A 26,997-nucleotide genomic window follows, 5' to 3' on the forward strand; every position below is an offset into this window, starting at 1 on the left:
AAGAGGAAGGAGGGAGGACAGAAATTAATATTTCAGGCTATTGAGCCGTACATGTAGACGTTAATATCTTAGTGACTGGAGATCAGAAGGGGCTGTGTTGTAATTACATGGCATGGCTAATACAATGTTGTGCTTTTAGAAAATAGTGATTCAATGAACTTGAAAGGTGAATGATTCAGCTCAATGACTCGACTATTAGTTAGTGAGCAGCTTTTAGATGATAATTATACAAATGAACCACAAGCTCACCTTGTTCTTGTTGTTTGCTGGCAGCAGCTGCTTTCTGGGCCGGAGAGTAGAAAGCAGAGAGGACGCTGAGAGAGCTCACCAACTGACTCTGAATTGAGCTCATTTTGGAAGGACCGGGTTTCCCTGCTGGTTTCCCTGCTGGTTTCCCTGTTGGTTTTCCCGTTGCTGCTGCAGACACTGCTTTCCCAGCAGGCTTGGCAGGTGTTCCCTTTCCTGCCTCTACTTTCTTCCCTGTTGCCTGCTTCTGTGTACTGGGGCTTTCCGGTTGGCTGGCCGTCTGCTGCGCTCCGGAGCTGCTCCCCAGCTGTGCCCACTGCTCTCCGAGAAGGCCTGTTAACCGAGTCACAACTTGGCCAAGAGCTGCAGGCGATGTTGGGGACTCCCCGGAGCCTCTGCGAGGAGGCTGGGCCTCCCCGGTGTCCCGGCGCAAGGCCTGAGCTTCACTTGAACCACGACGCTGACCCACTTCACTGGAGCCCCTGCGCAGTGACCGCGTCTCACTGGAGTCTTTTGGAGGTGGTTGAGTCTCACCGGAGCTTCTCCGAGTGCTCTGAGGTAGATCAGTCGATGCCTGACGAGTCGTGCGAGTCTGGGCTTCTCCTGATCCACGACGAGGAGCTTGAGATACACTCGAACCTTTTTGTAGTGCTTTCGACTCTTTTGAATCCCGTCGAGATGCAGACGTTTGAGACTTGGACTGAATTGATTTGGGCCTGACTTGGACTTCACTGGATGTTACAGGTGGGGTTTGCGTTTCGGCCGGAGGTTTAGTTGGAGGCTGTTTTTTCTGAGACTCCTCGGGAGTCTTCTTTGGCTGCATTTGATCATCAACCTCTGCCTTGGTTGGTGTTTCTTGTTTTACCGGTGGTTCAGCTGCATGGTCCGTGGGCTGAGGTGCAAGCTCAGGTGCACTCTCCACCAGCGTATCAGGCTGGGGTTTTGATTGGGCTTCTACTTCACTGGACCCTCTACGAGGACGCACAGGTACAGCCTGAGGTTGAGCAGGTGACAGCTGCACCTGCTCTGCCGAGAGTTTGCGGCCTCTCTGTGGTCTTACAGGGGCGACAGTCTTCAAACTACTCGCTGTTACTACAACAGTATCAGTGACCACAGTTTCTTTGATTGTTACACACACTATTTCCTCTTCTGCAGTTCCTTTCTTTTCTTTGATCTCCAAAGCATCCTGTTTCTGTTCAATGATTTCTGTTTCTACACTTTTAAGGGGCACAATTTCTTTAGATTTTGAGTCTTCCTGTGTCGGAGTCACTTCAATTTTATTTTCTCCTGCTAAAGCAGCTGAACTGGCCTTCTCTTCATTCTGGCTTACATCTGAAACTATAGTTTGTACAACTATGCTTTCAACAATTGCAGCCGAACTCTCAGCACACACTTCCACAACGAGCGTTTCACTGTCTTTCTGAACACTTTCATTTGCCCCCCCATCTTCAATACTTTCACGCACATCTTGTCTTTGGATGTCCTCATTTTCTCTCACTAGAATCTCAGTTCCTAGATCTCTGGTGGGATTGTTGTCTGGTCGTCTTTCTCCCTCCGTCTCAGTTTCCTGGTCCATTCTTTGTGCTCCCTCTGTCTCTGTCACCCTGTCCACAGTGTTCACCCTCTCGGTTTCTGTCCCTCGGTCTACACTGCTGGCTCTGGGTCTCTGTGGATGGTCTGTCACTGCCTCCCCTTCCGTTTCCGTAACTTGGTTTACCCTTTCTGCTGCTGGCGTTTCGGTCATCTGATCCTGAGTAATGATCGTCTCAGTTATCGTGCCCCGTTCCATGCTGTTAGCTCTGGGTCGAGGTGGACTCACAGCTTCCATCTCTGTCACTTGGTCATGCGCGTCAACTTGAGTAGTCAGTGTTCCTTGATCTATGCTTCCAGTCCTTGGCTTGGGCACACACACTTCAATGCATATTTTATCTGTGTCTGTCCCTTTATCGACTGTACCTGGAGAGTCTGTCTCTGTTTCTTGGTTGGTAAAATCTACTCTCTCCGTCACTGTTCCCATGTCGATGCTCTCTCGTCTGGGCCGAGTATGTACTTCTGCAGTGCCAATCTCTACTATCATTCCCTCACTCAGTTGTAATATTTTCTCCTCTTTTACCTTGTTTTCTTCCAATTGTTCTTTCAAAAGAGAATTCGTTCTCTCCAGCTCTTCGCTCGCCTGAGTAAGTTTTTCTTCCAGTATTATCAGCTTCTCCTGCAACTTCTGCATACTCTCAGAGTCTTCAAGTTTTCTTTCTTCTGCTGAATAGCTGTCCTGAGTATCTGCTTCCTTTACAGCCACTTCATAAGATGCCATTGCCTGTCCTGCAATGTCCTGTGAAAGCTTTTGTACAGCGTGCTCTTGTATATTTCCTTGTGGATCTTTCTGCTTGTCGATTTTTTCTGATGACACTGCTTCTTTTTCTAGCCGTTGATCGAACACCTCAACCCTATCTCCCTGCGCTGAAGAACTTTCACCCTTTTTTGTCAAATCTGTTGCCTCTGTTTCACCTTGTTTCTCTTTCCTTGTTACAGCCTTTGCTTGCACAGGCTGTGAAACCTTTAAATCTCCAGTGGGTTGAGTCATCAGAGGTAAGTTGAGCCCTCCTGGAGGCCTTTGTCCTTGCAACTGGGGTTTTGTCCTCACATCGTGACTTGCAGCTTCTTTAGTGGATGATGTGGAAGCCTGGGCTTGAGCCTTGGCTTGTAGCTGAAGTAGCAATTGCGCCCTTTCTTCCCTCAATGAGCAGATCTGAGCCTTCAGCTCAGGAATAGTTTTGACCTGTTCTTCCAGCTCTCGAACTCGCTTCAGAGCCACTGTAATTTGTTGGTGAAGTCCTGTCCGATCTTGAGGAACAGATCGTCTTTCAGTAATATCTGGGGAAGCACGGAACATGTTCTCTGTCGAGCCATTTTCAGGTGTTCCAAGAGTGCGGTCAGGACTGCTCGAATCTGAACCTTTGCGCTGCTGTAGGGTGATGGGCATGCTTGATGCTCGGAGCAGATTTGGCCGACTTTGAATCCCTACAGTTTTGTCTTCAACACCGCGAGCAACTTCATCTCTGGGTTTCGATGTAACAAAGGCACTTCCATGACTGGTGGTGCCTCTACTGCTTTGACCAGAAGTTCCCCCTTCACTTGCCCTGAAGTCAAATATCTGTTGGACCTCTGTCACCCGTGATCTGGGCTTGGGCCCGAGGGTCGATGTCCCTGACCATGTACTGTCTTTTTCCTTAGGGGCCGGTCTGACTCCATGTCCAGGAAGGCTGAAGTTTCTGGGTAATGTGCTGAATTTGGGTGGGCCCTTCACTCTGCGCTGGATATGCACCTTTTTGATGGTATTGCCTTTTTCAATGTCGTCAACATACTTGAGGAAATCGAGGTCAAGGTGAAAGCCGTAGGGAGTCTCCACTGAGTAGGGTAGCTGCTTCCTCTGAATGCCGCCCTCACTGGCCTTGGTCTGAAAGCCGTTGGCTGCAAAGAATTTAAAGAAATTAGATAAACAGATAGACAGATAGATAGATAGATAGATAGATAGATAGATAGATAGATAGATAGATAGATAGATAGATAGATAGATAGATAGATAGATAGATAGATAGATAGATAGATAGATAGATAGATAGATAGATAGATGACTTTTTATTGCACATAACACAATAAAAACTGCTGCTTCTGCTAGTGCTATTAATAAAAGCTGAAATTGAACGGCTAAATATGTGCAATTACTTGATGTGGATCACATCACAGATTATCATTATTGCTATTCCTTTTCAACAACTTGAATAGAATAGGCAGGCTGTGCTGCGACAGGCACATGGTGTTTCATTATGTAAAACCCTATCACTTACTGAGAAGTAATTATCATGCAGCGATTGCGCCAAAACAAACTAATCAGCATGTAAAATGCTTCTCGTGCTGTGTCAGCTCATGAATACAGTATGAGACAGGGGCCGGTTATCACCTGAAGGAAATAAGGGCCTAGCTGGTAACGTGCAGGAGCACCAGACTAAATGTTTCACCTTTTGTGTCAGACATTGTATTGTGTAATGACTCTCGTTCTATGAAACAAATTTTTGCTATTACTGTTGTAAAGAAAAAGGTCATGATTTGTTGTACATGTTGGAAGTGAAAAGAAGCAAAGGGTTTGTTTAAACACACTCACCACTTTTCTTGTCCATCATGGGAGGCCGAGTTATCAGTCATCTACAGTATTTGCTACAGTTGGAGCTTGCAGCCTGAATAAAACAGAAATGAGAAAGCAATGTGAGAAACTTATGTCAGGATTGGCTGTGTTTTGTGGCATTCAAATATGTTAAAAATCCCAGCCATGTATTTATATAGATAAAATGGCAAACATGAAATTAAATCAAAACACAAATGGGATGGTGTTTGTACATGATGTTGTAAAAAAGTCATGAAACATGAAAGGTTGACTTATTTTCCAACATTTCCTTAATATTTGTCACAGCTTACACATAAAAAAGAAGTGATTTCATTTGGAACAGATTTAACTTGCAATTTTTGTTCACAAGGCGACAAAAATATCAGGAAGACAGATATGTCCATGTCAATCAATTAAAATTCCGTTGAAAAATTAGCCTTAATATGATAGTGTAAAAAGAAATTTACAGCAAATAATTGGCTTTTAAAAACTACCAGTAGCAGCCAAAACTGAAACAAAGGAGCTTGCAGAAAGTAAATAAAACAATATATTTTTTATACAACCCACTTGAGAACATTAAAACCAACATGATATCAAAAGGACCTGCTGTGATCTTAATACTGCAATAAAATACAACATATTTAATGCCATTTCCCTTTGAGTTGTTTAAAGCACAGCAGAGATAACAGTCGAGATGGTTGCACTGATGTGAGAAGTAGTATTTCAGCTCTTAGGTTAATTTCTATCTTTTTTTTCAGTTCATTTCAGACACGTGGGTACATAACAAAACAGTGATAAACTAACACAAAGAAACAACAAACATAACAGAGCAAAGAAAAAAAAAAAAAAGTACAAAATAACTAAATAAATAATGGATTTCATATATCTCACATTTATAGATCAGTAGTGGCTGCTCCTTGTTGTAATGGAAACATAATGTCAGTGTTCTAACTTATATCAAGCAAAATCCAATAACATTCACACAGTGAGGTGCACATCCAGTGCCATGTTGTCCATTAACGTAATTTAATTAACTTTAATTTAAGGAGTTGTTTAAAGACAGCCCAGTCTTGGACAGCCACACAGGCAAGGACATTTGGTGCAGCTCTATATCATTTGTTCCAGATGGAGAAGCCAAAATACCAGAGGAGAGCACTTTTAATTTTACAGCAAGCTTACTGCAGAGTGTCGGAAAGTGGGATGGAAAACAATTCGGAACATAGAGTCAAAACTTTTAAAGGCTTATGTAAAGCTTCCTAATAAAATATCCAATACTAATAATAAAAGCCAGGCAATTTGCCCAGCTCTGAGTGAATTGCACAGTTCAAATCCATATTACGAATGAACAGTTAAGCCCCTACAGCCAAATATACGCTTGAAGGCCATTTAGCAAATAGGCACACATTATTCACACTATTTCTGTGCAAATTTGTATCATTGGGGAAAATATCCGGTATGGTGGAGACATACTGCAAGAAGCGCCTCAAGCTGTGGTGTAATAAGTGTTTGGGCCCCAACTTTAACATGTGAGGCAGTTTTAGGGAAATAATTAAGCCTTTTCACTTCTATAGTTGGTGGATCACCAGCGCCGCAGACCTACTCTACTAAGCGTTTGTTGACAGACACAGGTTCAGATAAACACATTGTGCGTTCCAATGACCACACATTTATTTTACTGTGTACAGTAGTTTCAAGTATGTGTCCTGGGCAAGGGGCAGGCAGTTGTGTATGTTGTGCAGCGCTGAGTGTGTGACATTCTGCAAGCCAAGCATTACATGAGCTGGCAATGTAATCAATCAAAATGACAAGCCGGTTCCACCCGGAGACCTCGACAGAGACTGTGACAAGCTCTGTTTGGCCCTTGTCCCATTTTCACAGATCGAGCCTTAATAAAGAGAAAAATGTGTGACCTGGAGCGGGATTGTTGTCTCCATCTCTCTCACACACACACACACACACACACACACACACACACACACACACACACACACACACACACACACACACACACACACACACACACACACACACACACACACACACACACACACACACACACACACACACACACACACACACACACACACACACACACACACACACACACACACACACACACACACACACACACACACACACACACACACACACACACACACACACAGATCAGCTGACTGACAGCCTTGGTCCCAGGAGGGAGAGGATGCTCAGGCATTCCTGGCTCCTCGGGGTGCTTAATGCCACCGTTATCCGCTTGCTGTCCTCAAGGCTTAATTAGCTGAATTGGGGAACTGAAGAATGTGGCTCGTAATTGTTGAACGAAGTACAGGAAGACCCCACTGGCAATTATACACAGTGGGCAGGCAACAAAACCCCCCTTAATTAGATCGTTGTTGAAAAAGAGAGGCAGCGGTAGAGAAGGAGAGAATGGGGGAGGGACATGGGTGCAAGGGACGGAGAAGAGGGATGAGTGGAGCGATTAAAGTGGAGAGGTTAAAAAAAAGTAGAGGGTAGTAGCACTAAAAGAATTGACAGGATTGATAAATATTTTGCTAATCTATCTTTGCTTTCTATACAAACCTTTAACACAGTGGAAAAAAAACAAAACAACCTTTCATAGTACGCATACTGGTGTGAGGATGGACACACAAACACAGGCACTTACACAAACACATCAAATTGATTTGTATTTTTAGATTGCATTGCCTTGCTCAATGACACTGGTTGGGTGGGATGAGGGATCAAACACACAACCATGCAACTAATAGATGACCCCTCAACAAACTGAGCTAGAGCCACGCTGTAACAGTTAACATATAACTTGTCTATTGAAGCTCTATTTTCAGTGAGGAATATTTGTATATCTATGTTTGGTTTTTTCAGAATGTTCCCAAATAATTTATGAAATATCTTTTTTTTTTTTTTTAAAGAAGGAAACAAAGAAACATCAAGCTCTAAAACTGCAACTGACAACGAGACAGAGGCCACCTGCCTTTCATTAAAGAGGAGCTTTCGAAAGTTTCCTCTTTTAATTAAAGATGTTCATAATGCAAGCGCAGCTAATGAATGTCTCTGAGCAACAGAAGAATCATGTTACATTTGGAGAGCTTGTGCAGGGTAATACACATGACTATCATAAATGGTGAGCCATGATTTCAGGCTATAAACGGGCTGCATATTTTTTGTACATGCATTCAGTGTTATTTCAGTGTGGTAACTCGCAGATTATCCAGGTTAGTCTAGTAATTAAATTCTGGGAGCTTGTGCTGACAGTGATGATGCACAATCCAAACTGGATTACAGTCATAATGACTATGAGCTGAAAGCTCATAAAGGCTATGCTAATCCAAATTGAAAGTATTTGCTACAGGCGCACACAACGCTAAAAAGAAGCCACAGCTGCGTGTGTCCAAAATTGTGTGTGTGTGTGTGTGTGTGTGTGTGTGTGTCAGCATTAGTTTAGTCATCTTTTGTTTGTGTTTGACATTACGTTACGCTCATAAGTGAGTCCAGTTGAGTCACTGTGTTTGAACAGAAGCTTCACTCTGCGTCTCACACATGCACGTAACTCCTTTAAAAAACATACGGCCATCTCTCAACACCAATCCAATAAACGTGACAGCTGGTCGAGAGGCGACGACATCGGTAATGTGAAGCCTGGAAGACCAGGGCAATGACACTACAGTAAATAAGCTCATACTGACAGCTCGGGGTATTCATAAGCCATCAACATGGAAACTTCATCTACACTATAATACCTACAGTATTAAGTATTATACCTGCTTATTGCTGATATTTTAAAGTAAAAAAGAGACCTAGCCAATGTGTGTGTGTAGATAGATAGATAGATAGATAGATAGATAGATAGATAGATAGATAGATAGATAGATAGATAGATAGATAGATAGATAGATATTATGCACAGCTATCGCATAAAGCCACATTGCCTAATATCTTTGTAATATTCCACACTCAGATGCACTCACTGATGCACACATATACATCCATGGCACACGCACGCACATGCACACTCGCTCGCACGCACACACTACCACACACACAATTACAGCTGACCTAACCTACCAAGAAGCATTAATTGAATGTCACGGGTCATTACAGTGGAGAGCCTGTGTACTGGAGATTGAATTAGTCTGATATTATGACACAGAGCAGGATTGGAGAGAAGACAGACCAGCAGGAAATAAGATTGGAGAGAGCGAGCAGGGGACAGGAGGTGGGTGGATGTGAGAGAGAAAGTGGGTAAAAAAAAAGTGAAAAGAAGGCAGAGATGGGAGTGGCAGCCATGCACACATCACATGCATACACAGGGAGCTTTACCGTTATGTCTTCAAGATCCCCTCTATTCTCTTGTGTGTCACGTTCTACCACGTTAAAAAGGAGAAAACGTGCACGAGTGTATTCCTCTGTGTTATACTTTAAAGTATTGTGCATGTGCACTGACTTGACTCAAAACTGAAGTGTACATCAGCTCTGTGTTTTAAGTTAATAGAAAATAGATGATTTACATATTTATCTTTAAACATTTAACAACATTACTTAAACATTCTTGTGTAATCTGTTACACAAACAGTTTTGAGTTGTGTGAGCTTGTTCGGGTTTACAGTGTGCTGATTCATTCCTATGAGGTTTGGATGATTATTGTCTAAAGTGGGAGAGGTCATACCTCACGAACCCCACAATCATTCGTAAGTGCGGGCATCACTGCAAACCTGGCGACGACATCATCATTTTCCACAGATGCACGTCTTGCGCGACCATACCTCAAAGCAGAGCTAGCGTTTTAAAATGTCCCGACTCTGGGACCCGTGTTTTTTTGTTTTAAAAAGAAGCACTTTCAAGCTTCTAAAATGCTGCACCGTGTGGATGATCGGCCACAAGCGGTGGGTTTATGTGAAACGGTGTTCTCGGGTGGACAGGCCCTAAAACTTACTGTGACTGAGAATGCACAGCACCAAGAAGTGTCTCATTGTAACTGTAAAAAAAAAAAAATGCATCAAATAAACCTAAAAATGACCCAATTATCTTTACTTTGAACAAAATATCAGAAACTCAGGATAGGATAATTATCGTTAGACTGAAATACATCTCAGTTTTTTGTTTTTTTTTTGGACACTTAGTGTTTGCATTTAGCTAACACCCAATAAATGTTTTGCTGCTATAAAAGCTAAAACCAGCCATGTCATGTTTGTTTCCACAAGGTTTCATCAAATCTGATGTTACCCATTACTTTCTCATCTGTGTCCCATTATAGAAGCATCCCCTATGATACAAAGCATGAGTGAGGGGCGCAGCTGATGCAACAATCAGTTCAATCTAGCGGGTTGCAGCTGTGGATAACAGTTTTGTATCATGACACACTGCAGAGCGGAGATGCTCCTGAGCAATGAACTGACAAGACTGAGAAAAATCACTGACAAAACGTCTGGGAACAGGAAAGTTTATGATTACTGAACCAGATCAAATGGCAAAGCACGGCGAGCGTCCATTATAGAGACGAAGCTGGTAGATATTGTCCGATATCAAAGAGCTTAGTCTGTGTGCTCTGCAGGAAGAGATCAATTCTTCTCCCTCTACACGAGCTATTTGAGAACAGTCCAGACCATCTCACTCCAGTGTAAGATTATTTCTGTCTCTATGTAGCACATTACAAAAACACTGTCGTACTCGAGTACATCTGCTGGGCCAATTTACCTTTAATCCTCCACATTTCAGTCTCTAACGTTCATTTGAGTTCATCCACTGGATTTCCTATTCTCAGTCCTAATCCAGCATGATCTAGTCAAGTCCAGTTTGACAGTGTTTGTATTCATCAGAGACCACATCCCCCCCCCCCCCCCCCCTTTGTGTGAAACAACATCTGGCTCTCAACTCCAGAGAGAGAACGAGAGACAGGAAACACTTCTGTCTGCAGGCTTCATTAAACGCAAGCAAAATTATCCAGCAGGCTGCAATGAGTAGGTTACTCTTTCATTACAGGCAAGTCTAAATGGCGTATTTTAAATGAGAAACTGCAAATATGGGTTGTGAAATGTCAAGAATAGCTCAATAATGAACCTGTCCTTGAGTGAAACAAGCATTTTGATGTAAATAGATGTATGATCAGTATGTCTGAAGAAATGTGGGGAAAAACTGATGGTTGTTGAATATCTGCAGAAGCCAAAACAAACAAACACCAGAAAACTGTAGTATTTTTTTCTCACCACACAATTCAAGCTTATATTAAATTCTCTTTCTGAATAGTAAATTAAAATGGTTTCCCTTTAGGCTCAGGACAAACAATTCAGAGTTATGCTTACACAGGAGAAAACAAAGAGACCAAAAGGCACAAACCAGTGGCTTTTAAGTCTGTGTATTGTTCAGTTGTCACTTTGCTTTGCCTCTGCATGAGGATATTGGTTGTAACAGAATGAAAGAGAAAGCCAGCAGTTTCTGCTTCATTCAGAAATGTGCGGGATGTTTGTGGAAGATAACTTTATCTTCATCTGTCTGTTCAATTTGGAAATAAACTGGACTGTGACCGGAACAAATGGATGCTCTGCATCATTTACACCATTTTGCTCACAAAAACAAATGATCTCCTTTATTTTGTTGCTGAATTTACCAAATGGGTATATATTCACTATTCTACCATCAACGGGCATGTCTCAGGACACAAAGCCTGACACTGACAGACAAGGACCAGCACTGCCATAAACACGCACCAGACCACTCTCATAAAGGTCTTCACAGCAGGGAGCTTCTCACAGACTGCAGAACTCATAATGACAGCAATTGCAATTGTATTTTTAGTTCTGTTTCATTAAGCTGCAGCTGAATAAGAAGCTTCAGTATAAAGAAAACCGGCAATATTACAATGAATGACAAGACACAACATGCCAAGCAGACATTATTGTTTTGTATATATTTAAATATACTGTATGTTCTCTATGGAGACGGAGATATTATTCATCAATAGTTTGGATTCAATCTTCTACTAAATTCATAAGAAATTAATCCCATTTAGGCAATAATTTCAGTGACAAAGGTCAATTATAAAATGTAAATATTGATGAGTGGTTTCAAGCTTCAGAGTCTCTTCTTTCCATGGTTGTATAGATTGTGTGTTTGTCATAAAGGGAAAAAAAACATTAACGTCCAAAATTGGGTGAGTGAGTTGACAAATTTACGCTATATAGATTTTATATTTGAGTTGTGTTAGGACCATGTAAAAATGATGAATAACGTAGCTGAGATTCTCCTGGTTATTTAGATGTGTAACATCAGTATATGGCTGAAGAATTCATGCACTGTTTCGTGTAGTTTGGTAGAGATTTTCCATCTAAATTATAATCGTATTTTTAAAGGGTTAATCTTATAGTAGAAATTAACTTATTCTGGCAAGTTTTTCAGTGGCTTTTATTTCTTTATAGCTGTATGTGTGTTTATTTGACCTGCAGACTTCACTGAATGAGCAACTGTGTGAGTATAAAACAGTGCGTTAACTGCATGTCATAAAACAATACTGTCCATCCAGTGCAACAATTATGTGACTGCTGCAGGAGCCAGATGGTTTTCACCTCAGTGGCTTTTTCTAGAAGTTTTTCTTGCTATTAAAAGCTAAATATTTTCAGTCCACTATTGCTGATCTTTGCATTAGTCAGATTTTCTTTAGTTTTTTCCTACTGCTAATATTATGAAGTGAGTTTGGAGAAGACTGTGCTTTTCAACAAAAATACAAACAATAATCGTATTTTAATGAAATCACCATCCTGAATTAAATCCACATTATATGCTGTCATCACATGTGGCAAAAATGATTAGTTGTCCTTTAGCCCATGAAGAGAAGAAATGGTTTCACTTCTGTCTTGCTTCTGTCTTTTGTCGTTGAACAACAGATAAGTCACCATGCCACACCCTCCCTAGAACGGTTTTCTTATTTTTTTTCTTATCTCTTGCTCAATCTCTCTACACCCTGACATAGAGAATGAAAATATTTTCCTTCTTTGAAAAGGAAGCTTTACAAACAGTACTGGTTTACCAATACAAGCAGCAGCTGCCTTCTTTCATTAGTCATAGAATGAGTGCCATGTCATTTATTATTCATTAGAGCACACAACCAACCTCTTCTACTTGGGGTTGTGTTTGCATTGTGGCTACTTCCAGTGATGGAAGCGAGTGAAGGTGGTGAAGGCAATTTGCATTGGGCCGTCTGAGTCTCAGCTGCAGATGTTAAAGGTGCTGAAACGGGCAGAAAATAGATGTTAAAACAAAAAAGAAGAAAGCAACATGACTGTGAATTTAGTCAGAAAACTAAAGCATTTGAAAATCTGAGGCTATGAAGTAAAGCGCGGTAGGATTAAACCCTGTGAAAAGATTTTAAAAAGAAAGCGGTGGAGGTGGGAAAAGGTGTAGATCACTTGCAATGCTGTCATGAAATATAAAAAAAAAAACACATCCTCTTATATTTGATAGGACAGGAAAAACAACCCTCTTTAACACACACACACACACACACACACACACACACACACACACACACACACACACACACACACACACACACACACACACACACACACACACACACACACACACACACACACACACACACACACACACCAAATGAGGATAAAATATTCAAACATACAGTGTAAGGAGTCTAAGCCGATGTGTCTTTCCACATGTTGACATAAATAAGAGTTATAAATAAATATGAGTCACCATGCTCATTAATTACTACTTTCCATGTACACCATGAACAGCAGAGGAATCAGGGAACTGTACAGCTGGCCGATCAAGAAGTAAGGTGTTTGTGCATGCAAGCACATGCAAATATGGGCATAAATGCACGATTCTTTCTCGATGATGCCAAGTTTGTCCGACACTAGTAGCAAAAGGAAGCCAAGCGGCCTGATTCTAAAGAAAGGAGAACTCACAAACAATCATAAATTCACACTCTATTGATCTCAGCATGATGACAACCTTCCAGCTCAGCTTACACACAGTGAAAAAAACACACACACACAAAAAACCCCATACATACATATAGGATGGTCACATCGCTGCCAAGATAAACAAGCTTCAGGCGACTTGTAGAAAATCAGCTAATTCTATTTCACTGTGTTGCATGTGTGTGCAAGCGTTAATGCGTGCAGCCTGCCCACTGTCAGCTTCCAGAGCTGTGTGGGGAGCACGAACACTCAGCAACCAGACATAAACATCACAGCTCTCCCGCTCCCGACTTCACATACATGCACACACTCCCTCTTTCACACTTTTTGCTCACACATCCCCTGCAAGCACATGTGACCTATGTTCTAACCTGCAAAAATAGACTCACAAAAGAGGGAGTGTATGAAAAACAGAGGAGATGCGCAGCGGATCAAAGGAGAGAAAATGAGCAGTGTGGGGTAAAATGGAACGGAATTATGGCAGATGAAAGCACAGGAATAGCAACAGAAAATTGTTTTCAAAATGGTTTGAGACAAAATTATTAAGGCGGCATGAGTAAACAAAACAAAAATAATCGGGTAACGGGAGTTAATTTGCGAGTGCTAAATTCACTCTCACCTGCCATGGAGCACCTATCACCTTCTGTCCTTCATGTTTCTGCAAGTGCAACTGGACTGACCCTGTCCTCTCAAAACCTCAGCTTAAGGAAGAAAAACAGCATGGGAAAATAGGAGGGTGTGAGAGTAGGGCGACGTTTTGACAGATGGTGAAGAGAAGAGAAGAGAAGAGAAGAGAAGAGAAGAGAAGAGAAGAGAAGAGAAGAGAAGAGAAAAGAGCTATTTTACTATGATAGATTTGCGAGTCAGTCCACTGTAACCAACTGCTGCAGTAAAAAATAGCATCCTGAGAGATAGGCTTAACAGAACACACACACACACACACACACACACACACACACACACACACACACACACACACACACACACACACACACACACACACACACACACACACACACACACACACACACACACACACACACACACACACACACACACACACACACACACACACACACACACACACACAAAATGACCCTCATGGCCTGTGTTGATAGTGAAACAACTGTAAGTGTGCAGAAGTGTTGAAGGATTTGGGTTTCCTCAAGTCCAAATGGCCGCATGGCAGACAGAGTAGAATAGAGTAGAGCAGAATAGAATTTCTATACTATTGTGCAATGTTTTTGTATGCTGTGTTCCGTCATGCATCATCTGATAAGTCGCACCATACATGTGTATTTCTGTGGTGTGTGCATGTGTGGTACCGTCTGTGCGGTCAGCTTGCAGGCATAAGCCCTGCCCTACAGTGAACTGCCACTATGCACTGGTCTAATTGTTGCTGGAGGACTTGAATTCAACCCCCTGTTGTGCTGCGCCACAGGGCCACACAGACTCTGACCAGGTCAGGTGCCACATTAAATCAAAAATACTTTCCCGGACCGACAACACTGAGATATCATCTCTGTGAAATTTAGCAAGTAAATGCTGCAGTTAGTTACGCCTGGCTCAATAACAGAAAGCAGGCTAATGATTAAACCCTGGCTAGCCCTGTTGGCTCTATAGTGTAAATGAGGTAAATAATTAACTGCCTTTATTTAGGCTAACTGCCCAAGCTAATGGGTCCGATCTCTTATCTTGCTCCAGCTCCAACTCATCAGACCAGAGTTTGAGACTCTCTTGCTGAGTGTGTGCAGCACATTTCAGGAGCAAACATCCACCTTTAACCGCTTGGCATCAAGCACACAGCAGAGCTTTCACACCTGGACTCACATGCGAGAAATTCAGAGCGCCTGAAATATTTAGGGAGACACAAAAAGGTGCAGCAACACCATGTGTCTCTTCAAAAAATGTGAATTGAAACATAGCCGGAAGCTTAATGGCTAATTTGCACTATAACTGTGTCATCATTTTCAAGTTGGTAATTACATACTAAGTTTAAGAATGGCTGAAATTGCCAGGTTCTGTGAATGATTTGTATCTGAGGAATTCAAAATCAAGTCAAATCTCACAAGCAAGAAACTTTTGTCAGACAGGAACTCATGGCAGTGTTCACAGCCTCGGTTCCTCAACCTTCCTCTCCCTCCATGTAAGCCCAGCACACTGCATGAGATCAGCTCCTCCATCCTTTCATCTAAAGCAGCGGACTGAAAGAGGGTGTGATGCGGCCTCGAGGGTTAAGCTTCTCTCTTGCCCGTCACGTGAAAAGTCTCCTGTCAAGAGGGATCACATCGCACCTTGGACCCCCAGGACCTCCAGAGTCTCACTCCTCCTGTCTTTTCTTTATCTGTTCATGTGAAACATTGTCAATCCACCTTCCTTTTTTTTTTACAGTAAGACAAACACTGAGAAAAGCTATCGTTGTATAGCTTGCACCGGCAGTAACTGGCTGCTGCTAAGCGTCTGGCATAAGAGAAGATCTTCCTTTCATGCTAAGGACTGAGGGTAAGATGGATCATGGAATCGACCGGTGGATTTGTACAGCACCTACAGTAATGTGAGATATTAGAGCGAGTCCCTTCATCTCTCTGAAGTGACCCACATGCCTCTATAACCCTGAAACGTGACGGGAAATCGCATTCAGTAAAAGAACAGCCGCACAGCCTGAACATTCAGTGAAGCTCAATATTAATACTGTCTTCATTTAGCATACATTGACAATCTGATTCTTTAAGCTAAAATAAATAACTTGATCTACGGATATTATACCAGAAATCCTGGCTTGAGAAATGGAGGGAGAAGATTTGCAAGATTATCAAGAGCAGCAAGATGATGAAACAATGACCATTTCAGAGCACAAAACACATATTTCCTCATGTCCACAGTGTTGCTACTCTCAAAAGACAAAATGATAAAACTGTTGAATGGAGTAGATTAAAAAAAAACTACTTTTGGATGAAACTTATTGTCGAACAAAACATGTCGCATATAAAAAACAAGGAATAAAAAAGCTTGAGAATGAAAAAAGGAAATAGAAGTTTTGTATGTGTTAAATGTTAATGAATGTTTTCCATACATATATGCACAAGCTCAAAACACAATGCAACACAGAACACAGCGGCGTGTATCTTCAATGAAATCAAATGAGACCTGACTAAAGTGGAAGTTTATACAAGTACCTAGCATACGCCTTCCTCGTGGTCTTTCATCTGCTCTATTCGGGGATCCCCTGCCTGGGATCTCCATCTCCGGCATGCTTTGATCATTATAGCCACTATATCTCTTCAGCACTTCTCCAAATTATCTCAACCTGCTCTCCCCTTTTCTCTGAACTACTCAGCCTCGGCTCTTGGTCTGATCAGTCCATTTTCAATATTCTCTGCCGCCTCCAGCTCGGCATCATGTCCATGCTCGCTTAAACTCGATTTAAAAACAAAACCCCAAAACAAAACAAAGCCTGCTTGCATGGAGGTAATATCAAACATTATGTTGTGAAATACACTATAATGACTAGTAATCCAGATATATGTTTGTATTTTTAAAAAGACATGATCTCTCAGCTCTTTCATACATGCTTGTGTGGACCAGGGTGCCGATTTTAGTGTGAAAGATAATGTCGATATAATAAATAAATTATTAAGTGCAGTTCAAAGTTCTGGACGAAATGCTCGGTGGCACATGGTCACTGGGCATACGCTGTCATGTAGCGCTACGTACCTCTACATTATTCGTGTGTCTCGTTAATTTCAGGTGTTGTTTTGTAATAAATCCAAGATCCAAATATATGTTGCTATACGACAGACACCAAATGCTGATATCTGCACAATTCAGGAGGAGGTGCAGATTGATTAACTGCAAAGTCTTTATCAAACATAGACGCCAACACATTGGTAGACTATATCTGTGTCGGGAGGCATGTGCACACTTTGGTGTGCTTGTTTTCACACTTGCGCGGCACCACAGTAAAGCTGGAGCCACAATGAGATGAACCTGTTTGTTTTAAAGTGCACCAGAGTGTCACTTTCACACCAACCCCGCTGCATGCACTCGCTCCAGAAGACAAACTGGGTCGATTTACAAACAGCAGGTGTGAGCCCAGCCGACATAATTTAAGAAATGTTATTTTTCCCAAATAGGATACATTTTCATTTCTTTTGCAACTGAATGAGAATAAACATTAAGAAACCTGTCTCGCATACCTGTTTACTACATTAAAACCTTATGTGTGTATTCATAAAGCTAGAAAAAGCACATAGATGCCTCCTCAGTTCGAGTCTGAGAAACTTCCAAATGTAGAAGCATCTGGCCAGCTGGATAGTGATCAGAGACCAGCAGGAATAAACAAAAAAAATGTAATATAATAAAAGCCCTGAAAAGACGCAACAGCATGAGGAGAATTTTATTGGAGATCTCCATCTGGCCCTATAGATTTTCAGAAGGTAAAACATTTTCATTTTGGCGGCAAATATGAGTGCGAGTAAAAGACAAAGTGTAGATCAGCCATGTCTACGTTCCAGAGTTAACATGTTAGAATAACAACAGGCAGCTTTATGCAAAGTCTGGCATCATGGGACTTTGTCAATGTATGAGATGTGCCTGGACATGCGTGTAAGTGTGAAAACAGAAATATTTGAACCGCTGCACTCCACAGCTCATAAACATACAGTTCGGCATAACAGCTTGGAGTCATACGGAGAATGTTTTCACAACTGGGGGAAGTTACAAAGAAATCTTCTGCAAAAACAAGTATTTGTAATATGCAGTATCTAATTATAACTGATGGTTACTGAACACCACATGGCTCTGCAGGCATCACTCATCATTACCTGAGTTTATGTGAGTTTCTCTTCAAAAACACCTCGAATCCAGTTACACTGTCAAATATTTTGACTTATCATGAATCTTTTGAAAAATTGTCTCACCTATGGGAGCCACAATTAAGTTTAAATCTCTGTTCTGTCTTGCAACATAATTTTGCAGTATTTTACCATTTTAGAACAGTGGCAGCTTGAGATTTATGCCAAGGCTTGCAACACACAATTATCTGTACAAGAACAGTCTACAGTGTATGTGCGTGTGTGTCTGAGTGGGTGTTAAAAAAAAAAAATGCCTGAACCTAAATAGATAGATGAATGAACTGTTTTTTATTGGCATCATATCCAGCAGCTTGGAGCCTGTTGGAAATAAGCTTAATAAAAGTTCACTTCCTAAAGTCAAGCAGGAGCATGAAAAAGTTAGATATAATTCACTTATTAAAGTTTTCTGTTTTAGAGTACTGTTGATTTTGTCAGGGAAATGACGCTTTGGTCTGAAAATGTGTTTGTCTTTCACATGTGTGAGCGCCGATTTGCCAAATGCAAATCTGGAAGTGTTTTGAAAAGCAACATGCTTCAAAGTTGCATTTTAAATTATTGAATGTCAACTGAGAGAATATGTAAGGAAGTTGAAAGTCATGGGGAAAGTGAAGAAATACAGAAAATATGAAAAAAAATATATTTTGGCAGATTTTTTTCCCCCGATCCAGTTCGAGTGAAGTAATTATTCATAAATGAAGCCCTGCTCTGCTTTAGGCTATGTGAAAAGTAGAAATAAAAAACATTTTTGCATCGATTAAGACTAGTGTTTCATTGAGTTACAGTGTGTCTGTCATTGTTCACATGGTTTATACGAGAATGGTCCCAAGACTTTTTCAAAATGGTTTTAATTTACAACCCCATCATTTCTTTTTTTTGCTTAGATATTTCATTTAAGGCCTCTGTTTGTGCATATAATTGAAACCATACATCACTCCCCGAACACGCACGCACGCACGCACGCACGCACGCACGCACGCACGCACGCACGCACGCACGCACGCACGCACGCACGCACGCACGCACGCACGCACGCACGCACACACACACACACACACACACACACACACACACACACACACACACACACACACACACACACACACACACACACACACACACACACACACACACACACACACACACACACACACACACACACACACACACACACACACACACACACACACACACACACACACACACACAGTATCAAGGCTCCAGTCCATATATAGTCTTGGACCTTGCAGCCCCAACACAGCAAGAACTCCCCCAAAAGAAAAAGAAAAAAAATCTCCTGGATTTTCTGTTTTCATTTGTTATGTTTTCTCATTCCTTTGAGGAAACTCCATATGTCCAAAAATAACACTCAAAGATACACACTATGACTACATGGCTGGCAGATAGTACAAGAGAGTTTTTATCACAAGAAAATATGCTCGCTCTGGTCAAGCTTTTTGTGTGTAGGTGAGTATGAGTCAGAGTCTCCTGGAGGAGTTAAAGAGGGCAGCAGCATAATATGAAGGTTAAAATCCCCAAATCAGTCAGGAGCGAAATGAAGCACAGCTCTTTTATTGACTGAGACATACCCAGGATAACACAAACCACCACATCAGAAGACAAATAGACGATCCAAAGAGTGAAAACTGTGTTACGCCTACAGGACGGGATGCAGTATGAGTCATGGCCAATGAGGCAGTAACAATAATGCGATCATTCCCAGGCTAAATCTCCTCAATGCAGGTGTACCCCGACTCCTCATAAAAACTTGAACGAATTCTGCAGGTTCAAGTGTGACACCATCAAATATCCTTTACTAGGACAGTTTTAAGATGGAAATAAACAGTAAATCGAGCTATTACTACAATTTTCCACTGTAAACTGTGCGTGTGTGTGTGTGTGTGTGTATTGCGGAGGTATGGCTGACAGACATCCTGAGGAAGGCTGGTTGCTGATAAGACCTTCAGGCGGGGAAAAGACTGTTTATACGTTGAAACAGACGCCCACTGAAGTGACCACAGGCACACACCTCACTGCTCAAGTGGAAATGATCTGAGCTATCTCGAGTGTTGTGCATGAGCGAGAGAGAGAGACAATGTTGGCCTGCCATATGATGTGGAAAGAATATAGTGTTTCACACTGCCTGTTATTGAAAATGACTAATTGACTATAGTTATCAGTTCCCTCTATTCGTCTTCTATACTGCTTCATCTACTGAGTCAGCTAACAGGGTCATTCCCAGTGAACTCAGCTTAAAGTGCTCATTGACAGATCACCATACACACACACAACTCAGGAAAATTTTAAAGTTACCAATTAACCTTAAAGGCATGGTTCTTGGACTGTGGGAGAAACAGGCGGAAGGAAAACATGCAAACGCGACACAGAATGGCCTCTCACGTGATGGTGGTTGGAGGTTAAACAGTGTTGAAGACATTTTAATGTGATCATTTAAAGTCAATCAGGCATTAATGTATTGGGGGTAAGATAGTTTAATTAGCTCAGATAATTCAGGCACAAGCATACGTATATCAAAGGTACTGTGGAGAATAAAGCTTTGGCTAATATTACGAATTCTCCAACTGTTACTTATCGCAAACGTCAGAAGCATGCAGCAACATAGCTAATAGTAACTTACTAATTTGTTATTGTAATCAATCAGTCACCAGTAACTGCAGCTAGTTAGAAAAAAATAGCCAGGAAATAAATAAGCATCATGTGAAAAGGGTCGCATTTCTAAGCCAATCGCAAAAGACAAGGACTGTATTCTATTTCATTTAGGGATTCAATGATGACTGACTCCGCCCACTTACTGTCAATAACAACATTGAGCAGAACAGGTGAAACTCTCAAACGGGAGAGCAATAGCAGTAGTTGTGTGAGCTCAGTCGGACTGTAGTAATTTGCTTGCACGTATGTTTGTGGTGACTGTGGTATGGCTTTCAATGTTATCAGTTGTTGTGTTGATCCTGAATATTCAACGCTAAGAAAATAATTGCTGCCGTCTGTGGCAGTGAGGAGAACAAGTGAAGGACTTTAGTCAGAGTCATTCCTCTGAAGGCCCCGTACTAGTGTCTATCAATTTTACTCTGTAACTGGTTTTCTAAGGTGGCAGTCAGGTTTAGAAGGAACGATGGAAAATAATAAGATGGAGAATGAGAGTGTAGCCACATTTTTGTTTACGATACTTGAAGATATTCTAAAATACTCCTAAATTCAATAAGTGAGTGTGTTACAATTGTGACACATTTTTGATCTGTGACAAACACCAAAACTTTACCACACTGCAACATATTAAAACTGTCACTCATTCTAGAACCCTGTAGTATTCTAGAACTGGGACAGATGTTTAAACTCGGACGCATCCTGGAAGTCTGACGCATTCAAGAACTGAGATACATTCTATAACTCAGAAAGTTATTAAAACTCTGACACAAATAACTCACATAATCTACAACTCTGAAACAGGCAGCTCTTTCCACAGACAGCCTCTTCTTGAAGCCCTGAACTTTAGCTGATGTGTGGGGGCGAAAGACTACAGGCTGGGCTCTAATATCACTCATTATCACTACATCCAAGAAACCTCAGCAAGAGGGCACAGTGAGAACCATAAAGATGGTTTATGTGCTTGTTTTGCTGATTTATTGCCACTGTATGAGGGTTGCATCTTGTACTTTTCTTTCACTTGACAGCGAGTTGTGTGTATTTCTGACCATGAATCTGCCCTGAGGCCAGAGAAGCCTAAACAACATCCAGAACTGAGAGCCAGAGCATCTCATCCTCTCATATATAAGATGAGCTGTGAACTACCAGTGTAAACAAATACAGTAATATATGGCCAACAATGGGAATCAGATGTTTACTGCAGTGCAGTTAAAAAAAGAATTCTGCTGGTGATGTCGTTCATACACAAACAGAAACTCAAACGCAACATCACTATAAATTGATGCAAGAAATGAAATGATTTAATAAATATGGAATATTATCAAATTAAGAACTTATGATGAAAGGAACAAACAGGTATAATGTCTCTTGAATAGCCTTATAATGCTGGAAAACACTGCAATAATTAAAAAACATAATTTGATAACAGCTAGATTTTTTACAAATTGAAACCCAAATGAGCTTGACCACATGTATATATGTGTCTCTAAATATATACAGTATGGGTTTGGATTGTGTGGCTGCTCAGAGAAATATGTCCAGGGAAAGCATGTAAGCTGTAAAAAACATATACAGGCACACGCTAACTTCATATTGTTGCGGTCTGTCACATTGCAGGTGAAACATCCCAATACTGTCATGTGGCCAATACGTTGGAACGAGCCATTGGCATTCAATCCACCTAAGGACGACGGGGAAAGACGTTCAATAAGAAGCAGTGTTGTACACACCAAGGGTGTTCGAGAAACATCCCATCACACAGCCACTCCTGCCAATTGTTCTACACTGTAATCTCAACTCTGCTCACACTTACTGGCATTACTACTCCACTGGTAAAAATCTATAAGCTGCAATTCGATGGAAATACTAACAAACTGAATGCACAGTATGGGCAGAACACTTTCTGCACATTCGTGTATGCACAGCATAAATGAGTCTTTATTCTCATCAGAACATTTGTTCTCTGTTGATTTAATTGTGTTCTTTCAGTCTCCCCGATGTAAAAGTGGCAAACATCAGTGTTAAGCAGGAGGCTGCATCAGTTTCCTCAGTGCAGGCAGTTTGTTGAGTCTGACGGGAAGCTACATGGGGTTGCGACCTTGTCTGAACAATTCCCAGGAATCTCTCCTTACGTAAGTGAAAATAGGAGGTGGAGCAGCGGTGCATTGTGGGTCAGAGGTGTGTTGATGCTACAGTGGGTTAAATCCATTCATTTTGGCTTTATGCCGCAAGAGTAATGTGATAAAATGTTATGATTACCGTTCGTAGGCTTCATATGAACCAGATGTGAGGCACAATTGAGAAGAAAAAGAGGTTTAAAGATATAACATAATTGTATACAAGATACAGTCTTTCTCCAGACCACTGACTATTGCTCACACAGAGCAGAGCCATTTTTATCTGCCCTCTGGGACTCAATTGTGTGAATGTAATGTTTTCCTTTCAGTTAAAAAGGGGAAACCACAAGATAGCATGTACATAAATCTTTATAATTCAAACAAAATGCTTTGAAAAACTGGGGCCACATGTTGTGGACGACTTTGGGGATTTGCATAATTGCTGATAACAATGGTAATCATTTCTTTGGGTAGATAAACAGTCTTTTATGGGAATTTGGTTATGATCTGGTTCCAGTAATACGCAAACAAAATGAACGTGGACTCTGGCTTTTTTTTTTTTTTTTTATTCCTACCCACTGATTTTTTTTGTTGTTATCGTTAGAAGGTGAGGAGAGCAGCATTGAGGAGAGCAATATTTTGTATTTAATGTGAGGGAAAAGCAGAAAACGGAGGGCTGCAGAAGGAGGCAGTGCTGTGAGTAAGCTTTCTGGGCTTCCATGCATTTCAAGGGTTCAAGTTTGGCTTTCAGCCCTTCTCGCATGTCACACCCGCTGTCTTATCTTCCCTGACACTCTCCATGGCTCCCTATCTCCAAAAAGCCCGAATGTCAAACTAATCTGGAAGATGAAACGCAACCAAAGGGGAAAGCTTTGTTTATTGGCATTGTATAGCAACAGCTGCTTGAGGCAAGAAGGCAGAAGTCAAGGGATGAACCATGAACCCTTTCCTGTCTGGAACCTTCTTCATTCTCCACCTGTATTTCCTTTAACCCCTTTCCTCTATTATCTGTCTCACCAGACTGGGAAGCACACTAAACACAGCAGAGCACTGCAGGCAGGGGGACTGCACAGGGAGCTGCACTGAGATATTGGGCAGTGGTGAGGAAACAGGCTCCACTGGGTTGGCTGCAAAAGATGTTAGCTGGCTTTAATAAGGATTATCTAATGGTACATCACCATGCGAGAACTGTCACTTTCCTCCAGGTAAAGTGACGGTCGGAGGGATGATAGAGAAAATGGAGGAACTTTGGAGTATAGAAGGGGATTAAACAACAACAACAACAACAATCTGTCATTGATAATACTGAAGCAATTGCAAATCCTAAAAGTTTTACTATAAATGTGACAAAGCACTTTGCCAACTCAATTTCTCTCTCTCTCTCTCTCTCTCTCGCTCTCTCTCTTTCTCTCTCTACTCTACCTTGCTGAGGGAATGTAATACTTTTATAGTAAAACTTGTTTCCATTCCACCATCACTTATGTACAATAGTTGGGTTTACCTCTGTAAACGTGCCTTCAGATGATTCGGTTGTTATTGACAAAAGTAAAAACAAATTGAATTGAATAAACCGTTTACTCTAGTAGGAGTATCTTGTTGTTGCTGACCTCAGCACTCCTGACAGCAGCACCAAAGATGTCCAAGTGTGAATAACATTGACATCACTCTGGATCAACACTATCTGTGGTACATTAGCACCAATTAGAGAAACATGAGCTCAGACCTGCATCCCGCTTAATGCTTGTTGGTAGTTTATCGCTTCTTTTTTTTTTATTGCTGCTTTATTTCATGAATATCTACACATTTTGTCTCTATCAGGAATTTCTGACATACAGGTTGAAGAACATCTTTCTTCCACTATCAGGCAAAGGCTGGCTAACTATGTGCATAGACAAGTAGAAAACAAGTCCAGGCTAAAATAACCCAACAATTTCTGGCTGTGATTTTTTTTTTCAATCAGCTATATATCATTTATTTGATGGTGGCGTTAAAGACATACTGACCATTTTCATCAGCAGTGAAACAATGTCATTTGCATGAACTATGCCGAACTATAATCTCAGTCCTCACTGCCTCCTTGTATGAACACATGTTTCCCTAGGTAACCATGTCAACTGTCAAACAGCAATTGAGTGTTATCATTTAGTGTTAAAATTGAATTATGTTCAATCTTTTGAACAAAATGCTAGTGGGTAGAAGGAGAGGAAATGTTCGGACACAAGAGGCCCGGCAATTATTAAATGTAAAGAAAAGAATATGAAGGATAAGGAGATATCAAACTGCTGAACAGAATAGAGGAACTACAAAGAGCTTGAAGAGAAATGAATCATTGCCTGGAAAGGAAATTGCAACCACATATTAAATAGGGAGAGGAAGGGGAAGTGGCAGACTGACAACATGGAGATGAGGGGAGGATGATTAGTGGACATGCCTGTATTGCACAAAGTAGGCTCAATTTGACAAAAATAATTGTATTATTTTTTTACAGCTTTGCTGCCTACTGAGGTGAATCATTAGTCGGGGTGTCACCATGGTATATTTTGTAGTTTTCTAAAGACACATATTCGATTCATTTCTGAGTGTTGCACTGCTCCCCTTGCAATTCCGTCTTTCTGATCACATTCACACAATCATTTAAATTAACCAAAGTTTTTAAAGTGCTTTTCATTCTGCACCGTAAGCATTTTGACGGAGTCCTGGCCAGCACTCCATTAGCCCTTGTGCAAATAGCACTGTAGTTTGTTTCCTGAGATACAGGGGGGTAATGCGGCAGCTGCTGCAGCATCCATCTGTCTGTTTGCTGCCATATGTGAGTGAGTGGGTGGATACGGGTTAAAACAAAATATCAAACTATCATAAACAAACAAAAACAGCAACTTGAGATACTTGAAATCTGGGACATGCTTATTTGGGGACAACATTTCAAACCTCTCCATCTTCTGAAACTGAATCCCCAAATCTCATTGACCTCAAATCTATCAAAACAAGACTCCCTCCAGAGGTACCTGCTTCTCTGTAGCTAAACCCCCGTTCAACTCACCTAATTCTGTCTTTCACTGTTTCACAGAAGACATCTATCTCTGCACTAACCGTGGGATGGGCCGGTAATCAGTCAGTGCCTTCAATCCCTGCTAAATAAAGTTAAGGCTTTATTTGTTAGTAAAATTGGAGGGAGAGAGAGAAAGAGAGAATGTGGGGAGAAGACGGTGTATTTATTTGGAAAACTGCCAGCGCTCCCAAATTTTTTATGTGTACATCACAGATGAAATACTGGTCTGAGACAATAATTGGGCTTTTGTGTGGTTATGAACCCATCAGACTATCTTAGCTGAGCATGCTTGATATGCACACAAATCCTATTAGAGGTCACAGCCTCAGAGCTCACAAACTAATGTGTTTGGTGGAATGACGCTGATACTCAATCTTACAATGTTGATCTAATCCGATATACGATAAGATAAACTGACATATTTTTTTAACCATGTGATATACATTTATAACAGATTAGACTGTGCTCTGGGATGATGCTGGATCATTGCAAGATAATAGAAATGCAAACAAGCACAGAGTGTACTGAACAGGCTGTTAAAAAGACATAAATTCACAATGTTCAGAAAAACACACAGCAGCCCTTGATAATAATTAGTTAAAGGTCTTCAGTATTTTGGTTCTGAGAGCACAGACTGGGATCATGATGGGGACACAAAAATTATATATTTCTGAAGCAAAAAAACTATATTAATGAAGCTAAAATAACAACAAAAAAGAAACTTATTAATCATGGTGACCTTTCCTTTGCTGGGCCCAACTAAATTCCCCAAAATGGAATATCAGTCCTTGTCTTTGGCCGTGTTTACTCAACAATGAAAACAAGTGAAAACTGTGATATCTCATTGTACTTGGCATGTAAACCCTCAAAAAGGGAAATGTTTCAGGAGTGTATTTGAATCTCATTACACTGACTGAATACTGGAATTATAATTGTCCTCTTAATAAATAAGCATATTTAT

At 41.2% G+C, this 26,997-nt stretch overlaps 1 protein-coding gene across 1 annotated transcript in view; it reads right to left on the reverse strand.

Moving 5' to 3' along the window:
* The window catches only part of kank4 (KN motif and ankyrin repeat domains 4), a 77,586-nt gene that overhangs the window by 19,600 nt on the left and 30,989 nt on the right, over positions 1–26,997 (reverse strand). Inside the window, exons 2-3 of the mRNA XM_080506257.1 lie at positions 4,406–4,478; positions 250–3,714 (exon numbers count right to left, since the gene is read on the reverse strand). Of these exons, the coding sequence (XP_080362383.1) occupies positions 250–3,714; positions 4,406–4,424 (3,484 nt within the window). The 5' untranslated portion in view covers positions 4,425–4,478. The remainder of the gene's footprint in view (positions 1–249; positions 3,715–4,405; positions 4,479–26,997) is intronic.

Source organism: Blennius ocellaris, assembly GCF_963422515.1.
Source record: "Blennius ocellaris genome assembly, chromosome: 12".
NCBI lineage: Eukaryota > Metazoa > Chordata > Actinopteri > Blenniiformes > Blenniidae > Blennius > Blennius ocellaris.